Genomic DNA, 13,097 nt, shown 5'->3' with positions numbered 1-13,097 from the left:
GTTGCCAGGTTTTTACGACAAAACCCGCCCCTATGCTACTCAAAACTGGCCCTAAACTAGCCCAATCGCACTTCAAGCGGGGTCCCCCGGGTTGAGGGGTAAAATACACGTTTTTGGTGGGGTTCCCCTGGTAAAATTCAGATTCCAGTGGCTAAATATCACATTATTGGGGTCGCTTTAACCCGCGGACATGAAAAACAATTTTCGGCAACACCATTAAAGTAGCCCACTTCCGCGGGAAAACCACGGATCTTCGCAACCCTGGTGAAAAAACAGCATATGCTGGTAGGTATGTTTTGATGCTGGAATGCTGGTTAGGTAGGTTTTGATGCTGGTTTAAGCTGGTCCTTTGCTGGTTCATGCTGGTCCTTTGCTGGTTCATGCTGGTCCTTGACCAGCAACATGACCAGCAAAAACCAGCATCAAAACCTACCTAACCAGCATCCCAGCATCAAAACATACCTACCAGCATATGCTGTTTTTTTCACCAGGGAATGAATAAATAAATAAATAAATAAATAAATAAACGGCTTACAAAGACTAGTCTGTCATAAATGTAAATAAATAAATACACAGACAAACATAAATAATTCCAAGGCACGAAAAAACGACAACTGACAAACAGAAATGCAAGTGGGGTTTCGTTTTTGAATACATTTGTCCTTCAAACGAATCGTTTAAATGAACGAATCGCTCTGGTTCACTGATGAATCTCGCTTTTGAAGCGCATGACAACTGCCAGGGTTGCCAGGTTTTTACAACAAAACCCGCCCCTATGCTACTCAAAACTGGCCCTAAACTAGCCCAATCGCACTTCAAGCGGGGTCCCCCGGGTTGAGGGGTAAAATACACGTTTTTGGTGGGGTTCCCCTGGTAAAATTCAGATTCCAGTGGCTAAATATCACATTATTGGGGTCGCTTTAACCCGCGGACATGAAAAACAATTTTTGGCAACACCATTAAAGTAGCCCACTTCCGCAGGAAAACCACGGATCTTCGCAACCCTGGTGAAAAAAACAGCATATGCTGGTAGGTATGTTTTGATGCTGGTTTAAGCTGGTCCTTTGCTGGTTTATGCTGGTCCTTTGCTGGTTCATGCTGGTCCTTGACCAGCAACATGACCAGCAAAAACCAGCATCAAAACCTACCTAACCAGCATATGCTGTTTTTTTCACCAGGGAATAAATAAATAAATAAATAAACGGCTTACATAGACTAGTCTGTCATAAATGTAAATAAATAAATAAATACACAGACAAACATAAATAATTCCAAGGCGCGAAAAAACGACAACTGACAAACAGAAATGCAAGTGGGGTTTCGTTTTTGAATACATCTGTCCTTCAAACGAATCTTTTAAATGAACGAATCGCTCTGGTTCACTGATGAATCTCGCTTTTGAAGCGCATGACAACTGCCAGGGTTGCCAGGTTTTTACGACAAAACCCGCCCCTATGCTACTCAAAACTGGCCCTAAACTAGCCCAATCGCACTTCAAGCGGGGTCCCCCGGGTTGAGGGGTAAAATACACGTTTTTGGTGGGGTTCCCATGGTAAAATTCAGATTACATGGGCTAAATATCACATTATTGGGGTCGCTTTAACCTGCGGACATGAAAAACAACTTTCGGCAACACGTGACGCACATTTGTCGTTAAAATGAATCGTATAAATGAACGAATCGCTCTGGTTCACTGATGAATCTCGCTTTTGAAGCGCATGACAACTGCCAGGGTTGCCAGGTTTTTAAAACTGGCCCTAAAACCCGCCCAAATATTTTTTGCTTCTCAAAAAATGGCCCTAAATATCACATTATTGGGGTCCAATCCTGCGGACATGAAAAACAACTTTCGGCAACACGTGACGGGTCCCCGGCTCTGGTTCACTGAAAAATCGCATTTGAGGGGTAAAATACACGTTTTTGGTGGGGTTCCCCTGGTAAAATTCTGATTCCAGGGGCTAAATATCACATGGGGTCGCTTTAACCTGCAGACATGAAAAACAACTTTCGGCAACACCGTTAAAGTAGCCCACTTCTGCGGGAAAACCACGGATCTTCGCAACACTTACTGTAGCACAAACAGAAGTATTCGAAGGCGGGATAATACGGAGCATTTCATTGGTTAGACTGATGGACGAACACGCCCCCTTCACTGAACGAGTCGGTGACCTCATTGGTGAACGACTGAATGCAAATCTTGAACGACTCATTTGTGTGTTCACACCAAATGCGAATTTAATTATTTGTGCGAGTAGATTACAAAGTCAAAGCGAATTGAGGCAAATTAGCGTCAGGCGACGTAATTGATGCGAAATGCGTCCTAATTTTATTAAAAAATAAAAACCATGAGTAATCTAGAGCGATATTCGCTTCACGTTTGGTGTGAACACAGCATCAGTGTTATAAACAAATATGGTGAGTGAATATTCACCATATTTATTCGCCCGTGCGCGGTGTGTCAGGGACGCGATAAGCTACTGCTGCATATCCAGATCAAATCATTCCTGATCGCTTTTGATCGTGACTTTGGATATATTAATTGTTACTGGCGACGTAATTGATGCGAAATGCGTCCTAATTTTATTAAAAAATAAAAACCGTGAGTAATCTAGAGCGACATTCGCTTCACGTTTGGTGTGAACACAGCATCAGTGATATAAACAAATATGCTGAGTGAATATTTCAAAGAATAAATAACTCATAATAAATGCAAAATTAGCGCCACCTACTGACGTAACATTGTAACGTGCAACAAGAACGAATCAAAGTGAAACGTTTTGGAACAGATTCTGAAGATTTGAATCAAATGCGACGAATCAGAACAAAAATATTTTGAAATTTTGTTTCATAACATTTTCTTAACACATATAAATCTGTTGAATGTACATACACTCAGAGGTCAAAGTGATTATAGAGGTGCCTTCATAATGAAGGGGAAAGCAGACATAGGCACATTCCTCACTGAATATTTGATACTAGATTTGTGATTGTTTAACTGGGTTCATGGGTTCATATTTATTTGTGAGTGCTTCCCTTCAGCTTGCTATATTTCTGTAACTTGCGACAAGTCTCATCAGGTTTTGACAGCCACACACATACCAGAGATGAAAGCTTGAGGCTAATTCATGCTGTCTTTCTGCATTTGCACAATATATGTCTGTTTTACAGTAAATCCAAGTTTAAAGCCAAAGATTTGGCACTGCCGCCCCCTACTGGTAAAGACTGGTTTGCTTTTAGAAAGGCTGTTGTTTTGTGATGTCAATATGTTATTTACTGGACATTCGGACAAACCACAAACATTTGTAAGAAATAAGACAATAAAAAATTAGATCAGAAGAAAAATGAAATTAGGTTTATTCATATCATGTGATTTATTAATAATATAATTATTTAAAAAAACAATATGTGTCGTGAGAAACTACGCAGGGAGATGATTGCAGATGATTTCTTAGCAATAAACATTACAGATTGTATATGCAATCTGCAGGTTATATGGATTTGAATCATACATTTCTGCACATATCATCAACTATCATCACTTTGTTTTCCGTTCACTTCTATTCATATGCATGCAAATATGAGAGACCGAGAACACAAGCATATGTGTAGAAGTTTCGTCTTTTGCTGTGTATAAAAATTTGGTGAGCTACAGTGAAAGATGTTTGACCAGTAGAAGATGTAAATGTCATATGGAAATATTTTTTGCATACTTAAAGTGTAGTGTGACCACAGGTTTTGAAAAGGGGCCTGGAAAAAAAAAAAATAATAATAAAAAAAATCTTGGAGCCTAATGAATTGCTCAGTTTTGCTTCTTAAAGGCATAGTCCACCAAAAATGAAGGTTCTGTCTTTATTTATTAACTCTCATGTCACTCCAAAACATACTTGCTTCATTCCATGGCCTATGCTGGCAAATGACAACAAAGCACCATAGAAGTATATACCAGGACTTCACATGATACACTACCAGTCAAAAGTTTATAAACAGTAAGATTTTTAATGTTTTTCAAAGAAGTCTCTTTTGCTCACCAAGCCTGCATTTATTTCATCCAAAGTACAGCAAAAGCAGTAAAATGTTTAATTAGTTTTCTATTTGAATATATGTAATTTATTCCTGTGATTTCAAAGCAGAATTTTTAGCATCATTACTTCAGTCACTTGATCCTTCAGAAATCATTTTAATATTCTAATTTGCTGCTCAAAAAACATGTATTATTATGTTAAAAAGGTTTTTCTTTGATGAACAGAACGTTCAGAAGAACAGCACTTATCTGAACATCTTTTGTAACATTATAAATGTCTTTATCATCATTTCTGATTAATATAAAGCATCCTTGCTAAATAAAAGTATGAATTTCTATAATTGGAATAATTTGAATGGTATAGTGTATAATATTACAAAAGTTTTTCATTTCAGATAAATGCTGATCTTTGTATTACTGTTTTAAATACTGATGATGATGATGATAATAATAATAATAATAATAATAATAATAATAATAATAATTAATAATAAATGTTTTATGAGCAGCAAATGAGCATATTAGGATGATTTCTGAAGGATCACGTGACACTGCAGACTGGAGTAATGATGCTGAAAATTCATAATAAATAAAAAAAAATACATTTTAAAATATATTCAAATAGAAAGCAGTTATTTTAAATAGTAAAAATATTTTACAATATTACTGCTTTTGCTGTACTTTGGATCAAATAAGTGCAGGCTTGGTGAGCAGAAGAGACTTAAAAAAAAAACATTAAAAATCTTACTGTTCAAAAACTTTTGACTGGTAGTGCTTTGTGCTTATTTTAAGTTTTTATTAAAAATCTTGCATTACACCCTAATTGTCCTTGATGCATTCCTGTGTTATTTTGGTATTATTATACATTATTATTTATATTATAAGTACTAGCATAGTATAAAAATATATGCTTTTTTAAATTCGTTTTTAATTTTATATTTTCAGTTTTAGTTTAAGTTTTAGTGATTGTGTTGTTTTTGTCACTTTTTATTAGTTTTTGAATAAAAATACTTACATAGCTTAATATATTTATATTTATAAATATTTTAGTTATATATATATATATATATATATATATTATTATTATTATTATAGCTTTAATTATTTAGTTGGTTGCCATTGCAACATTTCTAATATTTTATTTCAATCACTGAAAACAACTGTTTTAGGTTTAGTTAAATAACACTGATGCATTCATGAGAAGTAGCGAAGTCTAATTCACGACTTAATTCTTTCAAATCTTTTAAAATGAGTCAATTAATTTAGTTCATAAAACAGATCTAAATGATTCTTCACATATTGGTTCTAAAGTTCAGATGGAGCACAGCGGTTACAGTCCACCAGAGGGAAAGATTTCAGTGAATAATGTTTTTTACAATTTCAAAGTCATTATATAGCGCATAAATCATTTTTATTAAACTTACATGACAGTTTTATGAAGCTTATGTTCTTTCCGATGCTTGAATAGTGCCATTCCCCCATTCATCAGAATTTTTTTGGGGGAAAAAAAAATTAATTATTCAAAATTCTCTCTTTGTGTTCCATAGAAGGTTTGAAATGACAAGGAAGGTTCTGAAAGTTCTGAAAGTATTTAAAAGTATACTTCAGTATTCTCATCGAATTAGAATGTCTGTTAAAATTTCACAGTTAGCATTATAGCTACTGTCCTTACTGTGAACGTGCCTTAAATGATGACAGAATTTTCATTATTTATTTTATTAAGATTTCATAGCCAGTCTTTTTCAAATAAACCCAAAGACTATGTTCAACTTAAACTCGGAAGTCAGTTCTGCTTGAAGGTTCACAACATAAAAGACTTTTAAAGGGATAGTAGGGGTAGAAAATTCGGTCATCGTATGGATTTGTTTTACAAATTTGAAGGTCATTTTACCCAAAAATGACAATTCTGTTATTTGCACACTCTCAAGTTGTTCCAAACCTGTAAACCTGTAACCAATTTCTTTCTTCTGCTGAACACAAAAGAAGACATTTTGAAGAATGTAGGTAACAGTTGACGGTAGTCATCGACTTCCATACTATTTTTTCCGTTTTATGGAAGACAATGGAGACCAGCAACTACTACCTACATTTGTTCAACAGAAGAAAGAAACTCACACAGGTTTGGAACAATATGAGGGTGAATAAATGACAGAATTGTCATTTTTGGGTAAATTATCTCTGTAACCAAAGTCTTAGGGGCTTGGAAGGACATGAGGGTGAGTAAATGATCACAGAATTTTAACTGTTGAAAATTAAAATGTTCAACTATCCCTTTAAAGGGTTACCAAAATGAACATTTTGTCATTAATTACTTACCCCAATGTTATTCCAAACCTGTAAAAGCTTCGTTCGTCTTCGGAACACAATTTAAGATATTTTGGATGAAAACCCGGGAGGTTTGTGACTGTCCCACTGACTGCCAAGTAAATAACACTATCAAGCAGGGGTGTAACGGTACACAGATGTCACGGTTCGGTACGTACCTCAGATCAGGGGTCACGGTTCGATACGATTTCGGTACAACAGGAAAAAAAATCTACTATGCTAGATTTCTTTTCATTTATTTTAAACAGACAGTAGTACAAATTACTATTTTTTCCACCTACATGTGAACATACTAAATATGATATCAAATTAATGTCATATATAGGCTATAAAATCTGCAGTACATATATACATACAAGGAATAAATACTTGAAATATATCTAGTTTAGTTAACTGATAGGGAAAAAAAGGGAAAAAAAACAGTGCGACACGTAACGTAGCCTATATTTGCTTTGAGTTTCAGTTCAGGTTTGTGACAGAAAGTAAACTCAAACGGCAGAACACGACAGCCTATATGTTGTTTGTTTAAGTTGATTTTGCTGGTATCAGCCGGTGCACACAAACACAAAGCATATCAGTTCCAGGCTTCTAGCATTGCTAACTTGACAGCGCTTGTGGTAACTTACTTTATCAAAATGTGTCACCTTACTTTTATCACTGTGTCACCATTAGAACGTGACTGAAGTACAAAGTCTATCATTTACATAATAAATAATAGTTTAGCATTTGGATACATTGTAAATATGGAAATATTATGGAATATTTAGATTTGTGCTGAATGAGAGAGGTAGGATACACAAGCACAAAGCTCCATTCTGCAGACAGTTGAGTGCGCAAGCCTTTAAAGTAACATTATACTCCTTTGTCAGTGAGAGTCTAGTGTCTAGTGGGCTTTGTTTTCAAGTCTGCAACTCCTGGCATTCGCTGTTCTTCTACCGGCAGTTATCAAACACCATTTCATTACTGCGGGCGCCCCCTTCTGGATTGAAGATGTATTGCCTGTATTCGATGTAAGGCCTCATGCACCGAACCGTGATGCCCGTACCGTGATGGTTCGGTACATGTATCGAATACATGTATCGTTACACCCCTACTGTCAAGGCCCAGAAAAATATGAAAGACATCATCAAAATAGTCAATCTGCCATCAGTGGTTCAACCATAATTTTACAAAGCTGCAAAAATACTTCTTGTACGCAAAGAAAACAAAAACAACGACAATTCGTCTCCACCGCATCACCGTAGCACCATTTTGGAGAGTATCCGCTGCACGCAAACACGTTTTCTGTGTTTATTTTTACGCCTTGATTCGAACGAAAACAGTGTAACCGCGTGACGCAGCTGACACAGAACAGCTTACGCTGTTTGCGCCCAACGGATACTCTCCAAAATGGCACTACGGTGACGCGGAGGAAACAAGACGAATTGTTGAAACCTCCCGGTTTTCTTTCAAAATATCTTCAATTGTGTTCCAAAGACGAACAAAGCTTTTACGTGTTTGGAATGACATGGGGGTAAGTGATTATTGACAAAATTTTAATTTTGGGGTGGAGTAACCCTTAAACGCACTGATTATGGACAATGTAAAACCACATTCAAGATATCAAAACAGCTGCTTCATATTCTGCGTTCATTAGCGTCCTCCACTTTTTTTTGTCTTCCTATTCCTCTCGGTTTCTGTGATCAGACGAGACGCTAGGAAAAAGCATGTCGCTTTCCAGCGACAAGTTGCTGCCCAGATCCGCGATGCGGCTGCGCAGCAGAAAGTGAGTTCTGCGCTGCAGCAGTCGCTGCTGCTCCTGCTTGAGCTCCACGTAGGAGCGCGAGAACGTGTGGAAGATGGAGGTGACGGGGAACGCCATGAGCAGGATCCCGCTGAGGATGCTGCTAAGCGCCACCACCTGTCCGGGGATGCTGCGCGGCACCATGTCGCCGTAACCCACCGTGGTCATGGTGATCACGGCCCACCAGTACGTTGCAGGAATGCTACTGAACTCTCGCGTGACCCCGGCCTCGTTCTCGATCAGGTAGAGGAGCGGGGAGAAGAGCGCTATGGCCACGCAGAGGAAAAGGAGAAGCAGGCCGAACTCCCGCGTGCACCTGCGTGCAGTCAGCCCGAGCGTCTGGAGTCCGAGAGAGTGGCGTGCCAGCCGCATCACGTAGAGGATGCGTAACGCCCGCAGCACACGCAGCACCAGGCCCACTTTGTCCAGGTAGCTGCTGCCCGAGCCCAAGCGCTTCTCGCCCGTGGAGGTGCTGTCCACCACCAGCGTGATGTAGTAGGGCAGAATAGCGATGACGTCGATCAGGTTGAGCGGCCGCCGGAGGAAGGCCAGCTTGCTGCGATCTTGGATGAAGCGCAGCGTGAACTCCAGCGAGAACCAGGCCACACACACTGTCTCCACTATGAAGATGTTGTAGCACATCTGAGAGCATTTGCCCTGAAATAAACAAATGGAAAGTTAAATGATACATAAAGTACCTACTACCTAATTCTAGTCAGCAAGGATGCATTCAACTGATCAAAAGTGACAGTTTTTAAGAGTTTTGTCTTTCAATAAATGCTGTTCTTTTTGAAGTTTCTATTCATCAAAAAAGTCCTCGTTTCATGGTTTCCACAAAAATATTAAGCAACACAACTTAACATTGATAATAATAATAAATGTTTCTTGAGCAGTAAATCATTATTAGAATGATTTCTAAAGGATCATGTGACAATGAAGACTGGAATAATGATGCTGAAAATTCAGCTTTGCATCGCAGGAATAAATTACATTTTACGATATATTCAAATAGAACACAGTGATTTTTAATTGTAAATATATTTCAGAATATTACTGTTTTTACTGTATTTTTAAGCAAATAAAGGTGTGAAGGTTGTCCACATCAATTCCATGTGACACACGTGAAATACAAACAAGTTCTCATGCAAATTGAATTGTTCAGCATAAAAAGCAAATAGAAAAACAGATTTGAAATGACAAAACATAAAAGAAAACATACCAAAATAACAAAAGAAAAGAAAATAAAACAAAGGAAACAACATAAGAGAAAACAAAACAAAGGACATGACATAACAAAATAAAAAAGCATCAAAATGAACTAAAAGAAAAAGAAAAAGAAAAACACAAAAATGAAACCAAAAAACAACGATATATAAAAAGACAAAAATGGAAAAAGAAACTAACAAAATGAAGAAAACAAAACAACAAAAGAAAGTAAAACAAAATAACAAAATAAATGCATAAAACAACAAAATAAATTAAAAGAAAAACAAAACAAAACAAAATAAAAATGAAACAAAAAATAAAGACAAAAAAGGAAACAAAAAAATAAAATGAAAAAGAAACTAACACAATGAAGAAAACAAAATAACAAAAGAAACTAAACTAAAATAAAAGAGAACAAAACACAAGACTCAAAATAACAAAATACATTAAAAAAAAACAACAAAATAAACTAAAAGAAAACAAACTAAAAATGAAAAAAAAAATAAAATAAAATGGCAAAGGGAAAAGAACTCGGACAACAAAAGAAACTAAAACAAAATAAAATTACAAAACAAAAGAGAACAAAAAAGACACAAAATACTGTATTTTGAGCAAACAAATAAAGCTTTGTTGAGCATGAGAGACAAAATATTAAAATCTTGTCATTTTTTTCATTTTATTGTACTGTATTCAGTGACAATAAAAAGCGTATTTATGTTATAGTGATGTTATATACATATATGATATAAAATGCCTATTTTTGGGGAAAAAAATGGCTGGATCATCACTTGATTATATTTATTTGATTTATTTGGAACTTGATGGAAAAAAGTGTTTCATGCTGTGAAGTATTTTTGCAAGTTTTAGTGAATAATCCTGTTCCTATCTTTTTAACATTCTCTTTCTTGGAGCTCGAAAATGTTATATCTCTATGACATTCACTGTATAGACATATATATCTTATAATATCTTATTTTGTATTCTGAATTAGTAGAAAAAAATAATAATGCATTAGAATGGCATAAGGATGAGTAAATGATGCATTTTTTAGGCGATGACGATCAGAAGCCAATGTCCTGTTCTCAGTTGCAATACTGCTAGTGGTCCACTAGAGGAAGCCGGGGATTCATGAAAACACATCCTTCCCTGATTTGTTTTCAGAGCTTTGCTGCATTTTATTATTCTTTCACCTCATCTCACCTCGCTTCTTCCTGTGTCTTTTTCATTCTCATTAAATCCTAGGATAGCACCTTGAAGAATAACAACAGCAAAGTAAGAAAAAAAGTGTTGATTGTGATACAGAAAATTAATTTAGCTCAACTGTGAAAATGGTGCCACTGACTCTACTGAAACCCCAATGTATAAACACTGTTTGCACACTTAATGCTTCAGTGCTACATTTTTGCATCTATTTTTATTTTAGTTTCTTCTGTTTCTTCTACATACATACATACATACATACATATATATATATATATATATATATATATATATCATTTTTATTTTGTTTTCTTTTTCTTTTAGTTTATTTTTTGGATTTATTTTGCTATTTTGACTCTTGTATTTTGTTCTCTTTTATTTTATTTTACTGTTTAGTTTCTTTTTTCATTTTGTTAGTTTCTTTTCCTTTTTTGTTTTTTTTATTTTTTGGGTTTTGGTTTCATTTTTATTTTGTGTTTTGTTTTCACTGTGCCAAACAGAACTGATAAACCCTCTTCAGATCATTACTATTCTGAAGATAAAAATAAAAACTAATACTAATAGATTTAGCAACATTAGATTTCTCAGTAAACAGTTTCAATAAAATGTGAGAAAAAATTCCTACGCTGTCTTTTTTCCTCACACAGTAGACTCCCATAAATAGCCTGTGTGGCAAACACAAAGGACATAATTCATGAAAATGAAAAAAGCCTCTGTCGGGCCGGTGCTATGTTGGTTTAACGCCTAATTGAATTTTCTATGCTCTGTTTTTTTTCTGTAGCGGGCCGGCCATTTTAATTATTCCAGTGACTGATGTGAGCCCAGACAATGGGTGTCTTAATTCAATTAGTGAAGGAGCTGGTTTAACGTGCGAGTCAGTCTAATTGCCACAAATTATTTCCGGAAAAAGATGACCTCTCCTGTAGCAAAGCCGTCTGCGGGAGCAGATTCGCTCTGGTTGAGCAGAACGACTGAGAACAGGGGTCTTGGAGCTTGATGAAGTGAAGCAAATGTGCTTGATCTGGCTCCTTGAGATCTTTTTTCCTGCAGAGATGAGCTGTGAGACACCTGCCTGTAATTTTCTAGTGAATTTAAAACGTTGATTAGCTGGTTTACATGTGTGTGAGTTTCAACTACGGTCTGCAGGAAGCAAGATCTTCAGGAGCAAACCTGAAGTAATCTTTATTTGTATAGCGCTTTTCGTAATATTCAGCTTTACAGAGATACAAGATGTTAATGTTTATATCTTAAAGGATTAGTTCACTTCCAGAAGAAAAAAATCCTGATAATTTACTCACCCCCATGTCATCCAAGATGTTCATGTCTTTCTTTTTTCAGCTGAAAAAGAAATTAAGGATTTGAGGAAAACATCCCAGGATTTTTCTCCACATAGTGGACTTCAATGGTGGCCAACGGGTTGAAGGTCCAGTAAATTGAGTATGAGTAAATTATCAGGATTATCAGAATTTTTTTTTTTATTCTGGAAGTGAACTAGTCCTTTAATAGCAGATTAGAGCTGGATGATAATATAGTTTACATTTTGCAATGACTAAAGCAAAGAAGCAGTTGGGATTTGCTATATAGTATATGTTATGCAAGTGTATGGTATGTATGTGGACAAAGTTGGACACACTTATATATATCTGAGTTTATATAAAAAGCAGGGTGAAATTATTGTTGGATTCTGCAGCAAAATAAATTAGCCAGTTGAGATTTGCTATATAATATATATTATTTTATGTGATAAACTACAAACATTTAGGGATGCATCTGTAGCAAATTTTAAAATGAATAACCTTTGTTTTCATACCATACATAATAATGTTGTGATGCCAAAATTCACTTGCAGCAGTTAAAATGTTTAACGTTTAGTGTTTTATTTATTTAGATAAAATATTATTAAATATATTATTAAATATTAAATATTATTGAAAGTCTTATTTTGCTCACCAAGGCTGCATTTATTTCACTAAAACTACAGTAAAAACCCTAATAATGTGAAAGTTATTACAATATGTAAACCTGGACCACAAAACCAGTTATAAGGGCCATTTTTTGAAACTGAAATGTATACATCATCTGAAAGCTGAATAAATAAGCTTTCCATTGATGTATGGTTTGTTAGGACAATGTTTGGACATACAACTATTTAAAAATCTGGAATCTGAGGGTGCAAAAAAAACTAAATATTGAGAAAATAGCCATTAAAGTTGTCCAAATGAAGTTCTTAGCAATGGATATTACTAATCAAAAAATAAGTTTAGATATAATTACGGTAGGAAATTTGCAAAATATCTTCATGGAACATGATCTTTACTTAATATCCTAATGATTTTTGGCATAAAAGAAAAATCAATCATTTTGACCCATACAATGTATTTTTGGCTATTGCTACAAATATATCTGTGCTGCTTAAAGGAGAAGTCCACTTCCAGAACAAAGATTTACAGATAATGTACTCACCCCCTTGTCAGTCAAGATGTTCATGTCTTTCTTTCTTCAGTTGTAAAGAAATTATGTTTTTTGAGGAAAACATTTCAGGATTTTTCTCCATATAATGGA

The 13,097-nt window shown here is 35.5% G+C and overlaps 1 protein-coding gene across 2 annotated transcripts in view; it reads right to left on the bottom strand.

Annotated features, from left to right (window-relative positions):
• Positions 1 to 3,330: 3,330 nt before the first annotated feature.
• Positions 3,331 to 13,097, bottom strand: part of kcng1 (potassium voltage-gated channel, subfamily G, member 1) — a 42,465-nt gene continuing 32,698 nt past the window's right edge. For both annotated transcript variants that reach the window (XM_051095697.1, XM_051095698.1), the window contains exon 3: positions 3,331 to 8,786. In XM_051095697.1, the coding sequence (XP_050951654.1) occupies positions 8,007 to 8,786 (780 nt within the window). In that variant the 3' untranslated portion in view covers positions 3,331 to 8,006. The remainder of the gene's footprint in view (positions 8,787 to 13,097) is intronic.

The sequence above is a fragment of the Labeo rohita genome, chromosome 23, assembly GCF_022985175.1.
Source record: "Labeo rohita strain BAU-BD-2019 chromosome 23, IGBB_LRoh.1.0, whole genome shotgun sequence".
In the NCBI taxonomy this organism is placed as follows: Eukaryota; Metazoa; Chordata; class Actinopteri; order Cypriniformes; family Cyprinidae; genus Labeo; species Labeo rohita.
This window is presented reverse-complemented; position numbering and strand designations above follow the sequence as displayed.